Raw genomic sequence first — 26,320 nt, 5'->3', positions numbered from 1 at the left:
TATTTGCATCACATATGTGGGTGGAAAATCAACCACCTAGTTTTTTCGCTAAAAAATATAATTTTCAAATGATTTTAACTAAAAAAACACATCACCAATATCTTATAACACACACAGATTATTCCACCATCTCGAAATACATAAAAAATGGTTCAAAAACTCGAAATCAAATCGGTCTAGTTTTGACTTTATTGGCTCAAATTTAGTTTTTCATGTAACATCAAGACTCTAAATGATCACCATGAAGCCCCTCTCATTTCATGAAACTTGTGGACACTAAAAAAACCCATTTTGATGGCAAAAAATGGAGTGAAAGATTACTTCTTTTTTTATTGTTGGAATTCAACAACCCCTCCGTCTTTTTTTTTTTTTTAATCAGGAATTGAAAATAATATAAATCAATTTCTGTATCAAAATTATTTTTAAAAAATTTAAGAGAACCTAAATTGTTTGCATATTATTATTTTTAAAGATCAAAGATTTAAGTATATTTTTTCATGTAATTTTTTTACATGCTATCTATGTGGAGTCTTTTTCATTCCAGTGTATTTTTTTTTTAAAAAAATTTACTCTTAACTGGGAATTTACATGCAATTAGTCTTTAATTAAAATTAAATTATATAAAATAAAACTTGGAGAAATAAAATTAATCATTGAAAAAATACACACATTGTTTTATTTTACGAGTGCGTGGGCGGAATGAGCTCAACAATAAGCACCCCGTGCCTTTTTAGTTTTTTACTTAATAAAAATGTGTTTTCTCGGAAGCACATATCATGTGTTATTTTTTTCATGTCTATCCTTGGGGTGTAGTACTTGCCTTGACAAGCAATAAAAGAGTGATAGAAACCAATCATAACAAAGATAGGAAGTACAAAAGTGTACGAGTGATGCCGTGGATCACACCACAAGTATATCGATAAATGGTTTCTTATTATTATTATTTTAATTAATATATATATTCTGACAAGTTATATATACTTTAATTAATTTTATATACTCTAAAGTTAATAATTATGTAAACTTTTAGTGTAATAAAAGAACTTAAACCTATAACTATTAAAAAAACAAACTCAAAACTTTATCAATTAAGCTTCTCTGAATTGTTGTTGTTGTTATTATTATTATGGATATTTGTTGTCATTTATATTTATCTGTACACAGAGTTGTTATTATTTACTTCTGTAGTAATATTTCTTACATGGCCATTATTGAACAGGAATATTTATTACAAGACACAAAAACAAAAGTTTTGAAGCATCCAGAATGTTTGGGTCGATTGTCCAGTCCGGACACCAGTCAGAGGATCGAATTTCAAAGACTCCCTTGATGACCAATGTAGGATAACTTCGTCGTATGATACCGGAGACGTTGTGTAGTGAAGGAGGGCAGGACCGGATAGAGCTGCAGCAGCCGCTACTGTCGGCCTGTCTAGCAAAGGACCTAACTAGAAGATTTTGGTCCTTCACTCGATGTATATCTATTATTGTAAAAATAATATTTGTTTTTATATTTTAAAAACATTTAAAAAAATAATTTTTTTTATTTTAAATTAATATTATTTTAGTATTTTTTTATATTATTTTGATGAACTGGTATTAAAAATAATTTTTAAAAATAAAAAAATTATTTTAATACATTTCTGAATAAAAATACTTTAAAATACAATCACAATTACACTATTAAACATCCTAAAAATTATACTCTTTTAAGCCTTGATTCAGATATTTTCTTGCTGGTAGCCAACTAAGCTTTATGCAAGAGGGTCAATTGTCTATTTTATTTTATTTTATTTATAGATGTATGTATTGCTTGCAAACACTTTAACTATTTTTATAAGGTATGAAGTTAATAATCGGGTAGATCTTTAATGATTCTTAAAGGAATTCAAACTAGCAATCAAGATTTACCAGCTGAGTTATCTCTTAAGGATAAATTGTGAATTAATTATATTCTGCAGAGAAGCAACTATAATACAATACATATAGTGAAAAGCCTTGATAAATTGAAGTTGTCTGATGAGTTGTTCCAACGAAATGGCAAAACCTAGAATAGTAATTTTCAGCTGAATGGCTGAGGAAGTTGGGGATCCATTTGTTGAACATCAAACGGTTGTTACGCGGCAGTTTCTTGTTTCTCTGGCGCTCTGTAACTATCGATGACAAGTTTTCTAGGAACCAAGTAGATATAATTTGTTTCCGTTTTAATATACAATTCATTTTAAATTCATGTTTAATTTTTTTTTTCCAAGAAATATGTTAAAGATCTGTTTTCTATTTTCCAAGGGTTTTGATATTTGAAAATTTAATAAAGATTTTTTTTTTTTTGTTTTCCTTGTAAAAACTCCATATTTCCTGTGAGTCGGGGCTTCTCTCTGGAGAGAGAAAAAGTAACGGTGTAAAATTGTGAGCATGCAGACGGAGTTAGAAAGCTTTTTACAGAGGGGAAGTAATTTAAACGCAGGGAAAAATCAAATGTCTAAAATTCCGACCTGCCGGATTCGAACCAGCGACCTAAGGATGACAGATTGCTACAACTACAGTCCTCCGCTCTACCAACTGAGCTAAGGTCGGATTTGATAAGCTTTGCGAAGAACATATATATATATTATTAAAATATATCTTTCTAATTTCCAATCTAATTTATTCCTTGCAGTTTTCGGCCTAGCCTTGAAAATACTGAAGTCTTATAAAACCATAAAAGAAAATTAGAGTTTTATGCTGGTGTCAGGATGGGATTTTATGTTCAGGTGGTATCCAAGAACTGGCTAGGAATTATATCAGCATATTCAACTCTCAAAAGATCCCCACAAGGTTTGGTTATGAATTGCTGAAGATATACAATTTATATTGATAATGTTGACACTGCAAACCCTCCAGTTCAAGTTGAAGATGAAAGGAAAATAATTTAATTTCCACTGATCAAATAAAATTTGAGTATCTTGAGATTTCTCGTAATACAGAGGATACCATTCAAGTGACATTGGAAACTGATGCCAAGATGTAAAAGACAAGCAAACTTTATCACCACAAATGTTCTGCAGATTAAACCATGTGTACAGACAGAGTGAACATATTTTGCTGCACGTGGTTCTACAACTAGCTACATTGAGACACATGATTGCACAAGAGCCCATTGACATTCATTGAGCGAGATATCTGAAAGAATTAGTCCACAGGAACAGGCTGCATGTTTTCAGCTTCTTTCCTCAACTCTTGAAACAGGACAGATGACAAGTATCGCTCCCCAAAACTTGCATGAACAGTCTGAAAGTCAACCAGTAACAACTCTTACATAGCATTCACACTTCAATTGATTTACTTGCATAAAAAAGAATTCTCGATTCAAGGATGAGGAAATTTGCTTAAATTGATGAAACCTAAAGCCCTTTCCACAACCAAATATATTGGTTAATGACTCGAGTAGAGAAGTCATTACTAATGGCATGCCCCCATCCCGCTAACAGTGTAAATTACCAGCACAACGGTTAAATTCTGTGTTTTTTAGAATTGGAATATAAGTTGTTCTTACCACAATAAGTTTGCCTTTATTCTCAGGCATTCTAGCAAGTCTAAGTGCAGCAACTGTGTTGGCTCCGGATGAAATTCCCACCTATGGAAACCAAAAATATCGAACTAAAATTTAAACAACAAATAGTAGTCTTCTGTTGCTCATATCTCGAAAGCAAATGGAAGTCTTAAAAACTAGAAATTCAAGAACACAAGAATTGCAGCCAAAGTTCAAAGAATTCATATCCCAAAAATTTAAACATTGCGCTGTGCATTAACATGTGTATACCATCTAAAGAGGCTGTCAAAGACAGAAAACCAGCTGAAGTGTCAACAATAACAAACTTAAAATCTTTTAAGATTTATTACCATAAGACCCTCCTCCAATGCCAACCTTCTAGCCATACTCACAGCATCTTCGCTGCTAACCTGCCATTGAAGTGTTTCACTGTTAGTTTTCCATATTAGAATCTGACATTGAAAATGTTGTTATCTTTTTGTTTCTTTTGACCAATTCCCTGTTCTTCAAATCAGCAGTACTTACCTCCAGAACCTTTTCCATTACATCCATGTCCAATATGTCTGGTTTGAATCCAACCCCATTGCCAGTAATGTGATGAGGACCTATTTCAATTGACAAGATGCTAGAGACTCAACGTCTATGATTATACCAAGAAATTACAAAGATCAAAGTCATTGCGTCCATCATGTTAAATTCCTTCACCCCACCTCTAATGGTTACAGCTTCAGCTCAGAGATATGGGAACCAACATTATACTTTTTATCAGTAAATATTGTAGCCTTTTTTTTTAAGAAAAGTCTAGTTTTAGTGTTTAACACTTCATAATTCCTTTTCCCTATTAAGAAGGGAAGAAAAGAAAAAAGACAAAGACCTAGAGTGAAGCGAGATTCATACCTGGTTTGCCACCATTCAGTATATTACTCTCAGCAGGCTCAACTCCATAAATCTACCATTACAGAAGAAAAAACAGAACATTATGGGAGGAATAAAATAAAATTTATGACGGCACTTGTTAGTGATGCAGTGAAATCACCAATAAGAAAATAAAATTACATACCTTAACATTAGGATTTTGGGACTTGAGATACTGCCCGACACCAGAGACAGTCCCTCCACTGCCTATTCCCATGACAAAGATGTCAACTTTTCCTAGTGTATCCTCCCATATTTCAGGGCCAGTAGTTTCAAAATGGACCTGATTTTTTCCATTTAAATTCAGAATTCAAACCAATAATTACAAAGCAAGAGAGTTTAAATCCCCCGATCATCAATTTTTAATAACTCAAGCAAACTGCTCTCGACAAACCATTCAAGCTATGCAATGTCGTTGCTATTGTGAAATTAAGCACCTGAGTATTGGCAGGATTTGAGAACTGTTGAAGCATGAAAGCATTTGGTGTGGATTCCAAAAGTTCATATGCCTTCTTAACTGTTCCTCCCATTCCCTTAGTGGGGTCGGTCAAAATTAGCTCAGCTCCAAATGCTCTCATAGTCACCCTTCTCTCCAAGCTAGTGTAAGAAGGCATGGTTAGTATCATCTTGTATCCTTTCATGGCTGCCATAAATGCCATACTTATCCCCATATTACCAGATGTCGGCTCTATCAAAGTCGTCTGATACAACATTAATAAAAAAGTTGGAGAAATTCAAAAGATCAAAACATCTGATTGAACCAATAATATCAAAAAACTCCAGAGCTGTGACTATAAGCTAACCTTCCCAGGAGCAATCAAGTTCTTTTTTTCAGCATCTTCAACCATTGCCAATGCCGGTCTGTAACATAAACATTATGGTTCTTATTTGATCTCTAAGGTCAATGATAACATCTGAAATAGTTTGAATTCTGAGATACCTGTCTTTGATGCTAGAAGTGGGCTGAAACATCTCTTGCTTTACAGCTATATAAGCTCCACATCCTTCGGTCACTTTGTTAAGATACACAAGTGGAGTTTTCCCAATGAGCTGAGTATTTTGAATTAGAAAAAATTAAAAAAAGAGCATTAGTTTGGAGACAAAAACTTGATCCAAGATCATAAAATATTTGATGCTGAAAATCCACACTCCTTTCCCTATGAACGAACAACTTGGTAGAAGTAGAACTGTCTGAAACCTATGTCGACGACCAGTCTTCGTCAAACATGAAGACGATCTGTCGTTTCAGAGGCTGAATAAGCAAAGGTACAGACAGCACGTGGCGCGACATAACTGCCGCAAGGAAGAAAAAAGGGACAGCACAGCGGCCAATCCAGTGTACGCAGAAAGGCGTTTCTATTTTCCTTTTCTTTCTTTTTGTTTAAATATGAGAATTCTTAATGGACTAAACTTTATATCAAATATATATAGCAGGATTGAGGAGAAAAACATTGAAACCAAAAATAAAAACAGCAGGAAAAGAATAGCACTGTAGTTGAACAAAATGGTAGGTTGCAAAGTAGAAAACTATCATGTATTGATGCAAAAGAATTAAGTAATGAAAGGTATTCTTGGTTTAAATTAACGATCCAAAGAGAAGAACGGGGTTGGACATACTTGGGAAACTCGTGTCTTGATTTTCGTCCCAGGAAGATCTTTTGGCAGATCTCTGAGTCTTTGAGCAAAAGAAGCAGAGGCAACAGTAGCAGCTTCTGCAGAGAACAATCTTCTAACCATCATCAGCTCATTACATGCTAGGATTGATGATGAACTTTTCTTCAATAAGCTCCTTATAGCAGCCATTAATGGAGGTGATAGTAATAACAAACACCCACCCAGGAGATTACTAGAGTGACAACCACTTGTTGCAGTGGATGACAGGGATAAGGATGAAGGGTGGTGTGTGAAGATCTAGGAGTGGTGGGAGACCCCTTTTTATAAGGTTTTTGAATTCTACCCCCTGGTTTCTATAGATAAAAGATGGCCATTTTGTAATTCCATTTTTTAAAGCACCATCACAGTCCAGTCTAATTCTAATTCGAAACGACCTGAACTGTTAATTTTAGTTCTATAAAATTAGTATATATAAATTGTTCTAAATATCTATGGTAGTGAAAAAAACAATCAAGTCTAAATTTTAAAGAATGTAGTTTAATTAATTAAATTTTAATTTTATTTTTTAAAAATTATTAATTTGAGTTTCATAAATTTTAAGATCATTAAAGATTTATATAATTGTTAACTTTAAGGCTCGTATGATTAGTCGATATATATGCAAGCTAGTCCAGACATACATATTAATAAAAAAAAAAAAACAATCAAGTCTAGATTTAGTTTTAAAATCATCAATTCAATTTCTATAAGTCTCAGAATTATTAAAAATTTATATGATTGTTAATTTTAGAATCCGTGAAATTAGTTAAAATACATGTAAATTGATCTGAATATTCATATTAATAAATAAATAGTCATTATTTTTTATAAAAAAATATTAATTTTAGGATATGTGAAATTAATCAAAGTACATTGTAAGTGGATTAAATATTTATATTAAAAAAAAAAAAATCAATACACGTGGCTAGTTGCTCGTGAGGGATTTTCCCCCTCTAATATAATATTTTTTAAGTGAAAATCCTCAATTTTAGTCATCAAGTTGTGCCCACAAGGATGGTTTCGATAAGCGTTGCCAACACCAAGACAAAAAAAACTCTCATAAACTTTTTGTAGTCATGGGATTGAAAGGGTTCAAAATTTATTCCAAAAAAAGAGAGAAAAAAATCCATTGTTAATAAAAATAACAAAAAGAGAGGGAGATTTATATCATTTCTGTAAAAAAAAAAAGGTACTTTCTTTTTCCAATCTTCTCTCCTTCCAAACAGACTTCGACGAGGGCAACAATACATGATCTATGATTGCTGCAAAGATTTCGGGTCAGTTTGGAGTATTGTTGTTATTAATTTTTAAAGTGTTTTTTATATTAAAATGTATTAAAATAATATTATTTTATTTTTAAAATTAGCACATCAAAAAATATAAAATATTAATTTTTTAAAAAATACAAGTACAACCACATCTCTAAACATTCTCTTCAAATACTTCCTTTAGAGTATAAGACTGGAGTGCAAATGAGAAATAATTTCATTTTTTTTATGTAGTGATATTTTTGCTATTTTGATACCCCCAAGAATTCTTTAGTTATTAAATAGAATATATAATAACAATTTTATAAATAATTAAACCTTTTTTACTGATTTTTTAGTATTATAAACATGTAGAGTTTCATGCATGGTTAGTTGAGTCGCGAAGAGAAAATCAAACTTATGACTTATCCATTAATATTCTTAATTACAAAGACAAGGTACCAATTATATTGAAGACATGACCCCATTGTGTACGTAGTGGTCTTAAGTTCATTAAAAATGTGGAAATGCAAATCTAAGGATACTGTGAGTATGTTTGGTATTGTAGTAGCTGTTGTGGTTATGGTTTGATAAAAGTTGTTTTATAAAAAGTACTTTTAGTTGAGGTTGTTTTCAAAAAATAGGTGTTTGGTTAAAACTGTGATTAAAATTGAGGTTGAAAAAAAATAGTTTAATATGTTTGGTTAAGAATGTTTTTGAAATTGAGGTTATAAAATAATTTAAAAATATTTATATTAATATTGATGGTTTTAAATTTAAATATTGTAGAATTAATTACTTCTATTACATCATGAAATAAATAATATAATTCTATTACGTATAAAATTCATTCGATAAAAATTACAGTTTTCATAATTTTTTGAGCGTGTAATAAAATTAGATAAAATATTATCAGGTATAAAATTGATATTACAATGCAAGTAAATTTAATTCACTCTATACTAGTTTTTCAAGAAAAAAATTGTTCCCATCATAGTACGAAAAAATTTAATTCAATTTAAACTAGTTTTTTTATTAAAAAAAATATTAAAAAAATTAACAATAAAAAAAAATTCATATAATTGCACTGTTCACATAGTGCAATTATAGTTAACTGTTAAAAAATAACAGGAAAAAAAAATTGATGTAATTGCATTGTTCAACAGTGCAATTATAGTGCATAGTATACCAATCACATGAATAGAAACGAAAAGCATGAATGCACTGCTTTTTGAAAATCAAGTTTCTACCGCAAATAAATACTAGGACCCATGTTTTTTATTTTTTGACAATTCGTAACCAAATGGTTAATTAGTGTGTTTTTCTAAACGCTAACACGTAGACAAACGGGTTCTGTCTGATTCAGTGTACGTGGCCAAGCGGTGAGTGATCCATAATAGTCCTATACTCTTGCTGTTGACAAGCATGGAGAAACGTACGTGGAGGATTTTGGGAACCACATTTGTTCAACAACACGAAGGAACCGAGTGATGCCCCGTGCCTTTGTCTTTTAAGCTAGAGACACTAACATAATTTTTATATTTAATGATGGAAATTTGATATTTGTTTTATCATTTTATTAGTAATTAATTCACTGATAGAATTAGATGAAAATGTTATTTGTTATTTTAAGCTAGAGACACTTCTTCTTTTCATGATTGAAAATTTTGCTTTGTTATTTTTTTATGGGTATTTATCTTCTATGAATTAATTCTGGTCTCATAACCCGGTTTAAGCTTGGTAATTTTTAGGTAATTTTTTACAAATTTATTTTTTTTCAATTTTATAATTTGATATTGTGTTATTAGGCCTTGAACTTCATAATTTGTTCTGCTTTCCTAAGTGTAAGGAGCTATCATGATCTTATATCCTAGGTGGTGAGTTGATCGAGTTAACCCGGGTTAACTCATGTTTTTTTTTCCTTGAATTTTTTAAAGTTGATTTTATTTTTCACTTTCATTCTTTGGCGTTAAATTATTAGTCGTTGAGCTATGTGGTTTTTTATGTGAGGTTATCATGGGTTCAGACTAGTCAAATTAACTCAAATAGACTTTGTTTTTTTATCTTTTTTTTATTGATTTAACTTTGGTCTTTTTTTTTCTATTCTTTTTAAATTTTATTTTTTTATCTTGATTTTATTTTGCATATAGTATGTTAGTCAAGTTAACCTGGGTTGACTCAAGTTTTTTTCTTTAATGTTTTTTTTAAATAAGTTTTAATTTTTTTTAATTTTATCATTTAATTTTAGATTATTAGACTTTATGATTTTTTTTGTTTTTACAAGATTATCTTGAATCATGTATTAATTAAATTATCTGGGGTTAATTTATGTTATCATTGCTGAATATTCTTTTTTATATTAAAAAAAATTTAACACGACTTATAACCTAGTGGGCGACCTACCATGTCAATTCTTTCAAACAAAAATCCATATATAAAACGGCAAGATGCCTTGTTCAATAACAGGTCTTACCTGAAGGAAACGTTTCTGGTCTCCATACAACGGTGGTGGGCCTTGTGAAAGCAGAGCATTCTATTTTCTTGTGGCTCAGGGGAAGTATTCAATCTGTTTTTCTGGCAAACGACCAAATATATTTGTTGCCAATCGCACAGGGAAGCTAAATCAAGGCCCTTTTCAAGTCCTTGTTTGAAGAACAAGCCAAGCAAGGTCAAGGGCATCGGAAAAATCAAAGATGAACCACACGATTAACTGGCGTCAGGACTTGAAAAGGGCCTTAATTTCGCTTCCCTTTCCCGTTGGCAACGAATATATTCGCTTCCCTTTCCAAGAAACAGATTGAATACTTCCCCTGAGCCACAGAAAAATAGAATGCTCTGCTTTCACAAGACCCACCACCGTTGTATGGAGACTGGAAACGTTTCTTCCAGGAAAGACCTGTTATTTAACAAGGCATTTTGCCCTTTTATATATAGATTTTTGTTTTCTAGACTAACTATTCTTTTATTTATTTATTTATTATTATTAATATGGATATCCGACCAGTTTGTATGCATCTAGATTAATTTCACAAATTTTAAATTTAATAACTATATAAGCCTTTAATTATCTTGAAGGGATTCAAACTCGTGACTATTATAAAACAAATAAAAAACCTGATCAGTTGAGTAACCCATTTAAATTAACTATTTTTATCTGATTTGTAGAGTTGAATTTTCTTTAACATGATTTTGGGTGTCAGCAAACAAATTATATCTCCAAAAATTGCATTAATTACTAGAAATCTATAAAAAAACATAAGAAATAAATTATAATCCACTTAAAATATGTAACTTCATGCACTTGAGATCTTGGTCCAGTGGTTGAAGGGACTTGTTCCCTTCCTCTGTATCCTGGGTTCAAACTTTATCGTGCACGCCTGTCACCCCCGCGGTGCCTTACATGTTCACTGGGTTTGCAGGATGTTTAATGAGCCGTGAAATTAGTCGTGGTGCACGCAAGCTGGCCCGAACACCCATGTAAATAAAAAAAAATAAAAATATGTAACTTGATACGAAGATCACAGAGAATTGATCTTTCTTTTAAAGAGATATGTTGTAAAAGCATGGGTCCCTCTCGGGTCCTTTTCATAATATATCCATGATACAGTATATTTGTCTTTTCTCACGGACGAATCTACTCCCCTTATATTCATATTGCATATTTTATATTTTCAATTCCAATCCAAATCACAACCCGATGCATTGTATATGATACATTATTATTATTATATTATTATTATACAGATACTAAAAATAAATAGTGTTTTAATGGTGATAAGTGTATTATTATTATATTATTATACAGTGGCATAAGTGCAAATTTTTTCGATTTTTTTATTGTAATGGTGATAAAATTGTAAATTTCTTTTATTGAATATTTGAATACTAGAGAGTTGTCAAAGACTCAAAAATCGAAGACACATGATTAGAAACTGACCAAGAATATCTTATTACCAAGAAAGTGGTAGTCATGGCATAAACGTAAAATCCTAATTTTTCATGCGAATTGGAGAAAGGCCCTTTTGTTTTTTTCTTTTTTCTTTTTATACTATAAATTTAAACTCTATTTTATTAAACTGTCCCTAATTTAATTTTAAAATCTGATAAAATCATAGTTTTGAAACTCAACCCGGTCATTGACCTAGTCAAGTGATCGGGTCACGGGTCAGATGGGTTGACCCGGGTCAACCCAAAAAAAAAAAAACACTACAGATAATTATTCAATTAAGTGAGCCATACAGAAAATGGTAAACACTAACTCGCATTCGCATGGCCAACTGCCAAAAAGTCTAGCTGGAAACTTAAGCTTCATGTCCTTTTATTTGATAGTATTTGAAGCTAAAACTCATTGTAATGCCTAAGATTTCTCTTCCAAGGTTACATAGGTACTGGTTTACAGGTTGTCTGTGCACTTAAAACATTATGCAAAAAGAGCAGCTTAATAGTGATATGAGACGACTTCTACTACTTCGCCAGCTTCAAATCCTTAGATAAGAGTTAGGATGGATTAAATCTAAAGCTTTCTTCTTTTTGGCTTAGCAACGATATGAGACAAAAAGAATGAAAAAAATAGTAGTTGCAATACTACCCGGAAGAGGCAACAGGTGCAGCAGGCCAGGACACGAAGGTTGAAGGAAGAGAAGAGGTAATGGCAGCGACAGGAAGAAGCGGGAAGACCTCTGCTCCTTTGTCAAGAAGTTCTCTGCGGTTAGCTGGGTTCAATTAGGTTTGCAAATTGTAAGTTTTGGAACTGATATTGCTTTGTTCTTCTTGTCTTCAGTTTTTAGCGTTTTGGCCTTTTAAAAAGCTAAAACGATGTTGTTTAATAATTGACAATATAAAAACAAATTGACTGGGTCTCACCCGGGTTTGACCGGGTGGATCGGGTCCCAGGTTGACCAGCCAGGTCAACCAGGTTTCCCCGGGCCAATTCCCAAATGGGTTTTTGCCTCCACCCGGATTGGTCTCAAGCCCGGGTCGGTCGGGTCCCGGGTCGACCCGCCGGGCCGGTCCAGATTTTAAAACATTGGATAAAACACCTTGGATTCTTAAGAATATGCAAATAAAACAAGACATAGTATATCACAAACAGTATTGATCATTAAATAATGTTGTCCATATATCATGAGAGAATACACTATTCTTTGCTAATTATAAGAACTGGTCCTCTAATTTTTAAATTTTTAGAAAAAAAATTAATTTTGGTTTTTCTAATCCATATTTTGAGATGAGAAAGAGAGAGGATTACTAGATTTTAGTGGTAAAGAAATAAAAAATGATACTAGCATTAATTTTGATCATCAAAATAGAAAATCTTTATGTCAATTGGTTCTCTATTATAAGGAAGTTCTATTTAATTTTTTTTTTTTTACATTGAGAGTGTATAAAAAAAATCTAAGCTCAAGAATATTTTTAATTTCCAACTAATTTTGGTTGTTGGGGGTGATTTTTGGGTTTATTGATTGATTTAACAAGTTTTTTAAAATATTTTAAGTCAAAATGAGTTTCTAGATAAAAAAGTAGTTTACTCTCGGTTTCCAATCACCACATTGATCATAATATGAAAACCTAACATTTTATTTTCAAAAAACAATTAGGGAGAACGACATCCACTAAAAATATAAGAGCAGAGCCCAAATGTGTAGACCCTTGCTTGGGCGTACACTAGCCTTTTTTTTTAATTTATATTTTTTTTTTCAAAATAAAAATTTAATTTAGATTTAAGTTAATATCACTTTTATCTTTTATTTTTTTTTATTTAGACTCCTTTAAATAGATTTTTTTACTTATTTTATATGCATTTAAATAGTTGCTTTTTATATAATTTTTAAATTTTGTTTAATATATTTTTGACATAATTTTATCATATTTACTATTTTTTGCCTGACTCCATGATAATCATGATTTAACGGACGTGTAAAAAACATGCCTTCCCTCCCTCCCACGCAAAGCTAGCTTGCTAATTTTAAAGAAGTTTAGACACAAGCAAGGAATCACGATTCCCTGACTGTACGGAAGCGAGCAGATAAGCTTTGAATCCACTAATCACACAACAGAACACGCTTCACCTACTGCAGCCGGTCAAAACCATTTCCTCGACCCTCCTAAACAACCGGCCACTGCAGGTTTACTTGTTCTCATCCCGAGAGTAGTACAGTCCAGTACAATACAATAAAATCCCATTTCTCCCTCTCGGCACTCCTCTCCAGGCATTTTCCACCATCGTCAGCAAAACGTCACCGTTTTGGTCTCCATATCGCTCTAGATCTCGTCCGATTATATATCTGTGAGTTCTCCATGTCTACTTTCGTTGTCTGCATCTCGAAAGATCTCAGCCGTTGTTTTTCTCCGATGGATGATGGCTGTGTTTTGATTGTCTGCGAGCTTGTGTTTGGGATCTGTAATTGTTTTATTTGACTGATTGGTTGTTTATCATGCGCACAGTTATCGTTTTCCGTATGGTGGAGTTAGGTTTTTGTTTCGTTATCTAGTTTGATTCTAAGTATAGAAATCATTTTTATCAAGTTGATACTAATTGAAGGGAATGATTTTATTAGATTTATTGAAAATGAATTATTCATAATATGTAGAGTTCGTGGTTTGTCAGTTTTATTGATCACCACAGCTTTAACTAAAGTTCTCATCGATTGGGACTTGCACATGTATTTTCGTGAATTAATTCACCGGAGATTGATTGAATTTGTGTTTTCAGGAAACTGAACAGAAAACGAGTGGTTAATGATAGAGCTGAAATATTTTATTTGGCCTGTTTTTTGTGCTTTTGGTTGATATCTTGGTCTCCTGGCTGCTTTATGGTGCTATTAAATTAACTTGGTGCATAATTTGATCAAAGAATATTGTATTTCTCGATGTTTTCCTGTATATGTGAACTCAGGAAGATAGTGTACGTGGAAGATGGAGGGTAAAAACGAAGCGGAGGAGAATCCCTCTCGTGGGAATGATTGGGAGGTTGTATCTCTTACAGCATCAACATATGCAGCTGCTCCTGGTCCAAAAGAAGTTGATCAGAAGGATTACGAAAGCAGCAGGGCTAATGATGAGGATGAGGATGAGGATGAAACTTCTCGGGCTTTATTCATGTCTCGTCATTTTGTGCTTCCACCAGGTCAACATGAGAATTTGTCATTGGAACCTGTTAACAGTGAGATTCTTGATTCACAAGTAGGGAAGAATGTCCCCCCTGATCTTGGTTTAGAAGAAGGAGGGAGATCCAGTTGCAAGAATGAAGAGATTTGGCCACTCAAGGGATTGGATGAATCTGAAGAGTTCCATGGGATGCAGTTGTTTGATGTGAAGGGAAAAAATGGTAAAGAATTTGAAGAAAGCTCAACTCTGCAAGATTTCAGTGACAAGGAACAAAGTATATACAGTACAGCGACATTTGGTTCTCCACACAGCGAAACAACACTTGGTGGATCAACCACATATGGTGAGAACCTTGGAATTCCTGAAGTAAACGAACCTTCTGAAAAGGTCTTAGATTTTCCTACTGATGTTCCTTCCTCACTGAAAGCTGCCAAAGATGACAGCCTTCCTTGTGATGCTTGGTGGAAGAGAAGGGTGGCTTCCTTGCATGCTCATGCAAAAGAGGCAAATGCATTTTGGTCCATTTTTGTTGCAGCAGCTGTGATGGGAATTGTAATCCTTGGGCAGCGCTGGCAGCAAGAAAGGTGGCAGGCTATCATCAACAATGAGGTGCTTTTTTCCCGCATCCCCATCCCCTTTTTATTTTTTTTCCATGGATCAAGACTTTGTTTGCATATAAATTTTGCTTAAAACTTTACATCTAGCTCTACATGTGATTAGTATGATAGTAGAATCTGCTTGGGTTTTGGGAGCTCATATCTTTTTTGCATTATCTATTGGGGTTGAAGTTTAGAGCCCTGGTGGTTAATGTGTAATCTCTAAAGATGTTTTGGAGACTATGAAAAAAGATGTCATTTGAGGGAAAAGAGAGAGCGTGCGGAATGTGCTGGTGAAGAAGGGGAGAGAAATGAAATGCAAATAGTCAACTTATACCAACAACTGCAAGAAGTTATTATTAATTGATAACAGTCTCCTGTTAATGCTTCCCTCCATTTTAATAAATATAATTCTTTCCTTTTTATTTTTAAACTTTGGCTGCCTGAGCTCTGATATGGAAGAGCATGATGCTACATATACTGGATTGATTAAAGCTCTACATGTAAATGAGTTGCACTCCAGCCTAAAATCACTTGAGCTTCTGGTAACTCCTAGTCATATAGGTAGCTTCTGAAATTTGCACACTAGATCATGCTTGTTATCCTTACCTTTGTGCAAGTGTTGTAAATACTTAATTGGCACTAAAACTGCTGCGTAACTTCTTTCTATTGTGTTTGAGCAGATTTTAGCACTAGGCATAAATTTATTTACTCGTTTTGCATATGGACGGCACATCAAGTTATGGTTGTCACCTTCATGATCCCTACCCCTTGTTTGCTGCCATACTCTGCTGCATGGATAATATCTATCAATTACAACACTTTCCCCATGTCCAGTTCCTTTTTGAACTCGTCGTTTCCACTAAAAGTCTGACTTCTATTGCTCTGTTTGCAGAAAAGTGGGAGGATATTGGGGCCAATAGCTCGTCTTAAAGATGTGATTGTGGGTGGCCATCGACGCGGTTCTTTTATCAGGGGAAGTACCTCAAGTGACAACTAAGATATTGACAAGAATGTCAGGATGGTAAATTACTGTATTTTTCTGTGTGGTTGACCAAATTTTCACATGACAGAGCTCCATGGCTACATGTTAAAAGTTTGATGTTGTTGTGCTTCTGTAATTGTGGTGGTGGTTTTTCAGTGTCTGGCTCGTTGTGGGAATTCATTTTTCGTTGAAGATTGGCAGGTAGTAGAGCACTAACTGTGCATCTAAAACACCCATGAATTCTGTGCCAGTGGAAGTTTGCGGTGGCACGGATGTTCCCTTTAGAGAATTGCTCTCTACTTCAGCCCACAGTGAGGTAAAGAGATGTATATGGATTTTTAATGGGATTTGTAATTGAACCGCTGTACCCACAGTGAAGTCTATCTATCATCACAGCGAGATTTATATGGATTTTTAATGGGATTTGTACATATTTGACCTGGTTTGTTAAGAAAATACGAGGATTTGGATCAAAAAATTTACATTTCTTGTACTGATAAGTCATTTGTTTTTTTTTATTTTTTTAAAAGGTAATAATTTTGCTTGAAAGATGCGAGGAATTTCAAAGAAAAATCGATAATTATGATGCGTCACTGAAACCATGTGCATTCAGAGATCGCATGCGAAGGCGGCTGCTGCTACGTGGTTGGAAGATTCGAAAGGAACATATTATCTCTGCTGTAAATTGTTTTTTAATGTTTGTATTGTTTTGAAATGCAGATATTAAAAAATATTATTTGAATATATCTTTAAATAAAAAAAATATTTTAAAAAAAAATATTTACTATCCAAAATATTATTTGAAGATCTTCGTCAGATCTTGATGAGTAACCAAGAAGATCGAAAGCTGTATTCCTCCAGTACATCTGCACATACATTACCGCATCTTTGTCGACACTAATTATTTTGTCGACAAAGAAGATCGACCAAAAGAGAATGTGAAAGATGCTCAAGCTATCATTTGGGCAGATTCTGCAAAGCACAGAAGAGAATTTTTTTTTCTTTTTTTGAAAAGAATGCTACTTTGATTCTCTAGCTAATTCCATGGATCATAAATTTTCTATTCGACCATTTTTTTTCCCCAGAAAATCTTGTGTCCGGGCCACTTCAGTAGTTAGTATTGAAACTTTCTAGAAGGGTCCAAGCTGAGCCAATTCCCGAGGAATTCTAACAAGAGGCACCAAACAATACCAAACACACGTCATGTGCACTCTACTCTGCAAGTAGCGGTAAAGCATCCCCAGACAAGGAAAGGAGCAAATAGCACGGAGAACAGTTAAACCATGTCATTCGGTCCATGTGCTCTATGTTATTAGTTCGGCTTTGGCTCTATAATTCTTTCTTTTTGGTGAAATTGTTGGTAGACAACGTCTTCCATTCAAGCTTCGCTGTAGCCGGTCAAATCTTTTCTAATATAAAATAATAAAACTTAATTTTTAATTAAATAAATATTTAATGATACAAGAGAGGGACAGATTAAACCATGTAGATGAATCTCTTAAATCTAAGTTTGATGGTTTTCAAGAATATAATAAATATTATTTTTAAAATTTATTTTTATTTAATAATATATTAAAAAAATAAATTTTTTTAAAAAATTTATTTTTAATATCAGTATATCAAAACGATTTAAAAACACTATAAAAATTAATTTGAAACAAAAAAAAATTAAATTTTAATGAAAAATAGATTCAACCTCAATACCAAACAAGTTCTTAATCTTCCAAATTTATAACTTGTGAAATTCTAAAATCCAATTCAACCAAAAAGCTTATTTTCCAACCAATTTATTGTTGAAAAATAAAATTAAAAAAATATTAAAATCTAAAAAATTTACCAAAGTAAAAAAAATAACAAAAAAAAAATAATGATCAAATTTGATATAAAAATAAAATAAAATATCAAGAGATAAAATTAAAAAATAAATTCAGTTAAAAAAATAAAAATAAATAAATAACAATAACGGAATAGAGACCAAATCTAACAAATAAAAAAAAAAAGTAAAATAAAATTGAAAAAAATCAATTCTATAAATCATTTCAAATAAATGAACAATAATAAAAAAAATGAACCAAATATGATGGAAAAACATACTAAGAGGCTGCTTTGAAAACATGAAAGTTTATGGATGAAAATCAAGGAGAGAGAAAAAAATCATCGGCACCAAATCAAATATCCATACACCACTCGTGATGCTCAAGAATGAAAGGGCCACTGAAATAATTCAAAAGACATCTTGGAAGCCATTATTTGGCCACCAAACAATCTTGCATGCGCCGCTCGAATAGCTTGATATCAACCCACGCACTGATGTGTGCAATGCATCAACAACCAATTTTTATAATAATATTTGCATTTATTTAATTACAAAATATCTCCCATTCAACTTGATAGTAACAAAAAAACACGATAAAAAGATAAAAAAACTCATTTAATACCTATTGAAGTTTTTTTTTATATTTTAAAAGAGTTATTTTATTATGCTTTTAAAAAATAAAAAAATCTTAATAGTATCCATAGACTCTAGACACTAGTTCAATATTTTTTGTTGTCATGAGGAAGTAATTCTAATGTGTAAAAAATATGACAATACTCTATTATCTCTAATAATAAGGCGAAATGTTTTTGGTGAGAAACACAAGATCATCATTTCACTATTTGACACTATTTAAACCCCTTCCGTTTTATTTTTTCTTAATATAAGCCCAACTAAAATCAATAGCAATGTAGAACATCATCACGTTCGTTATGGCAATAATTATTAGAAATTATTTCACAGTTTGCCGAGTCCAGTATCTTCCAACCACCCAACGTCAATAAATATGGACTTTCCGGTTTCAAGTATAATTACAAGACCTGCCAATTTCATAATCTAGACCAGCCCCGGTTACTAATTGGGAGTTAATCGACGAAATCAGTTTTCAATAAATAAATAAATAAATAATTGAACAAGGAAAGAAAAAGGCATGAACACTAACCCACATAGAGGTCTTTAAACCAACCCCGAAACAAGTGAGAAGCAATTTAAGGGCCTCAAGGATGGTAGAAAAACTTTTATGTCAAAGAACTATCTCAATCCAATAGCTTAAGCTGTTAGGTGAGGTCGCATGATATGATTTATATTATTCTCTAACACACCCCCTCAAGTAAAAGCTCTTTGGGCTTGAAACTTATACAAGATCACATTACTTTGTGCTTAATTTTTATCAAATAAATAGGGATGGTGAGATTTGAACTCGTGACCGCTTGGTCATCAAGGCTCTGATACCATGTCAAAGAATCATCTCAATCCAATAGCTTAAATTATTACGTGAGGTCACAGGATATAATTTATATTATTCTCTAATATTTTATGCATTGGGGCATCCTATTATTAATCAGGGTTTTTATACTTACATATGTGTTATATTTGTCCTTTTTGGTGCCCCTTTCTCTTTTTACTCAGCAAAGTAGACTGCAATTCTTCATGTAGATCGCTTCTTCCCCCCAATTCTTATATTATTCTAGTCAAGAACTTTCTCTCCAGTTGAAAAAAAGTTCCAGACCAATGTGCCTATGATATAAAGTGCGACAGCCACCTTAAACACATCAGGCCAAGAACCTGCGGAAACGAAATTGAGAAGAAACAACAAATTAAGAAAGTAAAAATCCCCGCAGCAGAACAAAAGGTAGGAGTTAATTTGCTTATAGTGTTTTACCTCTTTAGAGTATGTATCCAGTTGCGGCAGTACCAAAGACACCTGCGAGCACTCCTGCAGTATTTGAGAGTCCTAATAGAACTCCCTGTAATTGAAATTTATTAGCTCACTTTTGACTAATTTCTTCAAGTTTATAGACGACTTCTACAAAGATGAAGACAGTAGTTTTTCTTTACTGACGTGGAAAAAAACACAGAACAGGCCTTTAGAAAACAAGTAAAATCCCATCTTCAATAAACAAGTAGCATAGGGGGCAAAACGTTTTGAAAATCACAATTAAAGGTGATCTCCAAGTAGCCATACAAAAGATTGAGATGACTCACAGCATAACGGGGGCCAATATCTTGGTGATTTGAATAGAGACCAGACTGTGAGAATGCATCCGATCCCTGTCATCAACAAAGGATACCAAGAATTCATCCAGGATTTTGAAGAAATAAAAGGCCATCTAATTTTACAACTTCCATCCGCTAACTAATATCATTAGCGGAAGCCATAATAGCACAGTCATGTGCGCACATAATTGCCATATATTGGACATCTTAGAACATGTTTAATTCACCAGTGAGTTCAATTTTTTCTTCTCCACTTATTTATATATTTTTAGCATTTTTATCTCATTCCAAGAAAATAAAATGCAGGGGGTGCCTGGCCTCCCTTGTGTGGTATTTCAAGGCCTTGAAGTTTGTTTGTGCTCATGCATACAGAAAAAAATATCTCTTTTGATTTCCCCCTTTGATCTGATGTTCATGAGATGCTTATGGTTTTGCCTTAAAAAAATTGATAGGAAAAGGAGAAATGGAAGATGAAAAAGAAAATCCAGCTTTGAAACACAGCACAAAAGGAGGTGGCTAAAACAAAACCAGTCCTGGACAGTATCAAGTCATGCAAGCAGGGTGAGTTGGATAGTACAGTTCTACTATTCTTCCTGAAATTACTCACACTATTCCTACTGAAATCACTCATATAGCTCATGATAGGATTTGCAGGCAATTCATTGATAACACTTTGCAAACAATACCAAGAAACCACCATTTTTCATCCAACAGTGAACCGGAAGGTCTTGATATCCATGTCATAGTCACAAACAACAAATATTAAAAGATGAGTGAAACTGGTGAAGGTGGCATCAATCTAGAAAGAACCTGACTGCATGCCATGGAGAGCACAGCCATAGCAGGAGTCCTGACGTGGCTGAGTTGTGTAAGGAAGAAGGCTGGACCTAAGAAACCAATTGATTGCATGATCTGCGATAGTAAAAATTTTTGAAGAGCAACCATTACTTGGCTTGAAGAAAACCAGGCAGCAGAAATTATTGCAAAAAAGTGGAATGCATGTTCTTTTACCTGTATCAGTACTGCTTTGAGCTGGTTAAATCTAATCAAACTAACAGCTCTCAAATTATTTACTCCATCTGGTAAGAAATACCCGAAGAATCCAAATATTTACTTTTAGTTCTGTTGTGAGTGTATATGCAAAGGTCCAATTCTACATCCATATCCTTAATATTTAATCCACATAGTAAGTAAATGTTAATTTGGCAAAGAAACCCACCTATAAAATTAAAGACATTAGTATGACCTCTCCATACTGACATTAAGGAAAATTAAAAAACACTACTCGGGAAAAACCCAAACAGTTTGGATGTATGTGGCATGTCAGTTTATAGACTGCTCCTTTTATCCTCGGAATAACACACAGAATACAAACGTTCTTAGAAACTTAAAATTCCTCTCACTGTCATTGGACAATCAGTCGGTGCCCAAAGCATATATTAATGTGATTAAAGCCTGATAGTACCTAAACATTGTTAAGAGCAAGAGCTACTATTTAATCCTTGCCTTCCGAACTGCTGTTATAGATAGACCTCTGCTCACAAGTGTGTCAGCAATCCAGCCTCCTACATTTGCAAAAACAGCCATGGTCAACCATGGCAAGACACATAGCAGGCCTGACTCAGTGAGATGAATTTCAAAACCTGATAAAGCAATCACAAACAGAAAAAAAGATACAAATAAGTTCATTAGCGAGTCTAAATAATACATGGTAACAGAAAGAAAAGGCAATGACAATTAACTTGTATGAAAGCAATTTTTTATCTGTTGGGATGACTGAGTAATTATAAATTTATAATGTTAAGGTCCTTGTTGTAAATTAGCTGAAATCACATGTATAAACAAGTACAGTAATCTTACAGTGGCTCGATTACCTGATTGTAATATGTAGGCATCCACGTTAAGAGAACAAAGGTTCCCCAATTATGACAGAAGTGAGAGATGATTAGCGCCCAAACAGGCGCTTTTGATAATATCAACTTCCAAGGAATGACTGATACAGGTTCCTTTGATACACTGCTGCCTAAGATAAGCTTCCTTTCCCGTGGACTAAGCTCTGGATCTTCCTTTCGTGAGCTATATGCCTGGATAAAAATTAATAAAAACAACAGAAAATTTTCAAGGTTCAGTTTCATGGAGTGTCACTACCATAAAAAGTTACATGATATACAACCATTGTATTCATATTTCAACTTGTACTATCACCAGTTGAGCCCTCTCTCAAAAGTTTCAGGTTGCATGTGAAGCAGAAACAGATGGTTTCTTGGTTCATTTCATAGAATCAACATCACATCATGATGTAGTTAGAGTTTATTTTGGTCTAATGCGAATGACCATTCAATCTAGCCAGACAAAATAGTTCTGCTGGATATTCATCATAAAGTGTAAAACATATAACTGTGAGTTCGTGTTGTTATTTTTTCATATTCTTTCTAGTGACTTCTTTTACCAAACATATAATTAGAATTTCCAACTGAAAACAGCTGAAAGAAGCATTGACTTGCCTTTTTTATCCATAATGCAAACCAAATACCTCCGAGGGAGCCAAATGAGTAGAAGACAGATGGCCACCCGAATGTATGGATTAGTATGGGAGAGATGGCCAATCCTGTGACAGAGCCAAGATACATGCCACTATAAACTAGAGCAAGTGATCTGCTTCTCTTAGACACTGGAATCCACTTCGAAAGACTGTTATTCATGGCAGGCATAGCAACACCTTGTACAACAAAGTAGATCACCATTAAGATGAAAATCCTCTATCTGCCCCTTCAAATGCAGATAGGTTGATTCAAAGCAAATCAAATCAAACTCTTCCTTCTTTTTCTAAAGCACCAAGGAAATCAAGAGGTAAATTATCAGTACATCAGCTTAAAACAGTTTAGCAAAACATAGAGAAGGTGAACTGAAGAAGTTTGAGATTTCATAAGGGAAATGGAGATTGAAATCATTTCTGTTGAGCATGTTTTCCTACTGCAGTATCAAAAAGCTTATTAAACTAGAATTATAATGACAAAAAGAAAACAAATAAAACCAACCTCGCCAATCCCCATGAAAGCACGCATAATAAGCAAAAACGGAAGTCCAATTTTTGCAGCAATAGGCGTCAATACTGTAGCTATAGACCACCAAACCACACCAAAACCAAACACTAACTTTCCACTAATTTTATCTGCCCATATGCCTCCGAAAATCTATGTGCCACAATAAAGAAGAGTTAAGGGTAGATAAAGAACGAGAGAAAAATTCCAATTACTGGTTCTTGAGATGTCAAAACATAGGTATATACTTTGAAGCAAGTGAAAAATAACTGTAACCACAAGTGCATGCTGATGCATTGAAGACCTGGTCAAAATGCATCTATAGATAGTTGGTTCTCCAGAGCATACCTGAGTCAGTAGATAACCCCCAAAAAATGAGGACTGAATTAAACCAACTGTCGCACTGTTCCAGTTGAACTCTTGTGACATAGGAAGTATTGCAATGCTCATGTTAACCTACAATTAGCATTTGAATAAGTCGCCACATTCAAACAACAGATTCAACACTTACAATAAATAACTGGTACAGTTCAACTCAAATAAGTCTTAGGCTTCGTTTGTTTGGCTTCGATTGTTTGCAGGAAAATGAATTTTTTTTGGAAAGTGAATTTTGGGGAAAGTAAATTCCGGGAAAATATTTTTCGATATTTGATAGTGTTATAGAAAATAAACTGGAAAACACTTTCCAGTGTTTGGTTGTGTTATGAAAAACAAACTAGAAAATAATTTATTAATGAATTAATTTTTTTTTCAAGTTTATCTAATATATATATATATATATAATATTTAATATTAAATCATTTACAATAAAAAAAATGAAATCTAAAAAGTATAATGATGAATTTTTTTTAATTATATCCTAGATTCATACATAACTTATTTTATAAAATATAACTATATATGTCATATCATATTATAGAGAAAATATAACTTTTTTTTATTATGGTTTTTTGGATAAATATATTTTTTTACAGGTAAAGACAATTATCCCTTTAATATCCCTTTAATATATATCAAATAAACATCAAGAAATAAATATAAATATCTAACATCAAACATAGTCATGCATAAATATTAAGTTTCAATGTCATACACATATATATTAATTCAAATTATAAACATAAACATGCTAGACCGAATTAAAAGAGTAAACATACTCGTCAAATAACAAACATAGTCTAAACCCAAATTTTGAATATAGTCAAACCATCTTAGCAAGCATGCCTGTAATAGTGATGGTTCACAAAATTCTAAACCCAAATTTTCCTCAAATTAGCATTTTTTGCCATAAATGCTTTTGCTAACATTTCATTTTGGACCAAATGATCAAATGCATTTCTAAGAGTGATCTCATCAAAGCCTTCAACTTTCATCACTTCTGTATACAACACATTAACATCAAGTTGATTTTTGCTGAGGCTTTGAATTGCAAATGCTACATCTTCAATCTGTTTAGACAACTTTTCAATACCATCATCTTCATACATGCGATTTCTCTTCCTATGTTGCCTCTTTTGTGTACTAGAGGAAGATGTATCTTTTCCCTTATAAGTTTCATCATATTCACCTTCATTTTCAATTGAAAATGACTACTCTTTAGTGTTCTCTTCCAAGTTGACATCAACATATGATTTGGTATAATTTCCGGTTGCCATGTCTTTTCCAACAACAATTGCCATTGCATCGTACATATCAAGTTTTTTGTTAAGAAACTTGTCATGATTGGGATGTGCCTGTTCATAAAGTTTATAATATGTAATTTTTTAGTTCATTGTATAACATTTTACAAACAAAAGTAAACAAAAAAATTACAAAGAGTATAATATTTATCATACCTTCACTTCTTCATCATATACATCTTTCAAAATTGTAATCATCTTCAAATAATCATCCCAGCCAAAGCCACTTTTATTTTTAAGTTTGGTTATTATTCCCCATTCTTTTTTCACAGTCTTGAGATGATTGTCCACATGCTTAGGCTCGCATTGGACGTTGAACTTTTGACTTATTTCTGTAGCAACCTTAACAAAAGATTCTGCTTTGAATGTAGAAGAAGGTTTACTTCCTTTAAGTGCCTCCTCAACTAATATTTCAAGCAACATGTGAGACATAGGCTTAGACTATGTGAAATGCTTGCCCTTTAATTTTTCATTCTGCGTGGAACTCATTTCTACAAAAAAAGAAATTACAAATTTATACAAAATATAATCATGAAATATTTAGATTTAATAAATTTCATATAAAAACTACAATTAATAATTAAAAGAGAAATTATAATAAAATCAACATCTACTCCAAATACATAACAAAGATAATACAAACTCAAGCAAGACATAATAAAAACAAACACATATAATTAACACTCAATTACTAGTTTCTTTGAGTGTTATAGTCATTCCACATGGTTGATGCAATCATTTCTCTTTTTGTTATCCACTCCCTATTCTCTTCCCTTTCCTCCCGTTGACTTAAGTTGATTGTTCGTCTAATGGGTTCACTATCTGAACATATTTCTTTCATAAGAAAGTCATAAGGATCAACCCCTATTATGTTATTATGAATAATACAACATGCAAGCACAACATCTACTTGTGTTTCATAAGTCCAAAAAGATTTTCCATCAATTGATCTAAAACGACTCTTCAAAATACCAAACCCTCACTCAATAGCGTTTCTCAATGAAGAGTGTTGAAGATTAAATAGCTCCTTTTCATTTTCTGGTGCACGTTCTGTAAACTCATTCAAGTGATATCGAACTCCACGAAAAGGAGAAATGATTCCTTTTTGAATACCGTAACCAGTATCACTAAGAAAATATTTCCCTACAAATTACAAAAAATAAAACCTATTACTATCTTTATGTAATAAGACATTTTATATGTTAATTGCATATAATACAATACTTTATTATATACCTTCTGGAATTTTTAGACCACTAGGTCTTGATAATGCATCACCTAAAACCCGTGAATCATGTGCACTTCCTTCCTAGCCAGCTAAAACATATATAAACTTCAAATCAAAAGTTATAGCTGCTAAAACATTTTGTGTTGTTCCTTCTTTTCGACCTCGAAACTTTCCTTGAATCTCAACATGAACATTTGCAGGAACATGGGTATCATCAATTGCTCCCACACAATCCTATATAGACATGAAAAAATTATTTATAACCTTTTCTTCTAGATGTAATTAATTAATGTATACAAATATTGGTA

General features: G+C 32.9%; 2 protein-coding genes, 1 non-coding gene and 1 pseudogene across 4 annotated transcripts; 1 reads left to right on the top strand and 3 right to left on the bottom strand.

The window, feature by feature from the left end:
- Positions 1 to 2,485: 2,485 nt before the first annotated feature.
- Positions 2,486 to 2,573, bottom strand: TRNAY-GUA (transfer RNA tyrosine (anticodon GUA)). Its single transcript is given in 2 exon segments — positions 2,486 to 2,521; positions 2,537 to 2,573. It is a non-coding gene; the product is annotated as a tRNA-Tyr (tRNA).
- Positions 2,574 to 2,892: 319 nt separating this feature from the next.
- On the bottom strand, positions 2,893 to 6,391 carry LOC118057778 (bifunctional L-3-cyanoalanine synthase/cysteine synthase 1, mitochondrial). The gene is made up of 10 exons (XM_035070476.2): positions 6,061 to 6,391; positions 5,384 to 5,493; positions 5,247 to 5,304; positions 4,881 to 5,144; positions 4,589 to 4,726; positions 4,426 to 4,477; positions 4,054 to 4,133; positions 3,879 to 3,938; positions 3,532 to 3,612; positions 2,893 to 3,266 (listed from the first exon to the last, which is right to left on the bottom strand). The coding sequence occupies exons 1-10, from the start codon at positions 6,244 to 6,246 to the stop codon at positions 3,168 to 3,170; spliced, it is 1,128 nt and encodes a 375-aa protein (XP_034926367.1). The 5' UTR covers positions 6,247 to 6,391; the 3' UTR covers positions 2,893 to 3,167.
- A 6,970-nt stretch (positions 6,392 to 13,361) lies between these two features.
- Positions 13,362 to 16,809, top strand: LOC118057777 (ATG8-interacting protein 2). 2 transcript variants are annotated; one of them, XR_012169238.1, is made up of 5 exons: positions 13,362 to 13,629; positions 14,239 to 15,059; positions 15,942 to 16,070; positions 16,188 to 16,347; positions 16,562 to 16,809. XR_012169238.1 is itself a non-coding variant. In XM_035070475.2 (4 exons), exons 2-3 carry the CDS (start codon positions 14,259 to 14,261, stop codon positions 16,044 to 16,046), a joined length of 906 nt encoding a protein of 301 aa, XP_034926366.1. In that variant the 5' UTR covers positions 13,362 to 13,629; positions 14,239 to 14,258; the 3' UTR covers positions 16,047 to 16,070; positions 16,188 to 16,524. The 2 variants fall into 2 exon arrangements, 1 of the variants encoding a protein (XP_034926366.1); XM_035070475.2 differs by lacking the exon at positions 16,562 to 16,809 and having other exon boundaries at positions 16,188 to 16,524.
- Positions 16,810 to 18,644: 1,835 nt separating this feature from the next.
- LOC118057776 (ascorbate transporter, chloroplastic-like) lies at positions 18,645 to 23,648 on the bottom strand (annotated as a pseudogene).
- Positions 23,649 to 26,320: the final 2,672 nt, after the last annotated feature.

Source organism: Populus alba, chromosome 2 (genome assembly GCF_005239225.2).
Source record: "Populus alba chromosome 2, ASM523922v2, whole genome shotgun sequence".
Taxonomy (NCBI): domain Eukaryota; kingdom Viridiplantae; phylum Streptophyta; class Magnoliopsida; order Malpighiales; family Salicaceae; genus Populus; species Populus alba.
Note: the sequence above shows the minus strand (reverse complement) of the source record. Positions and strands in the feature narration are given on the sequence as shown.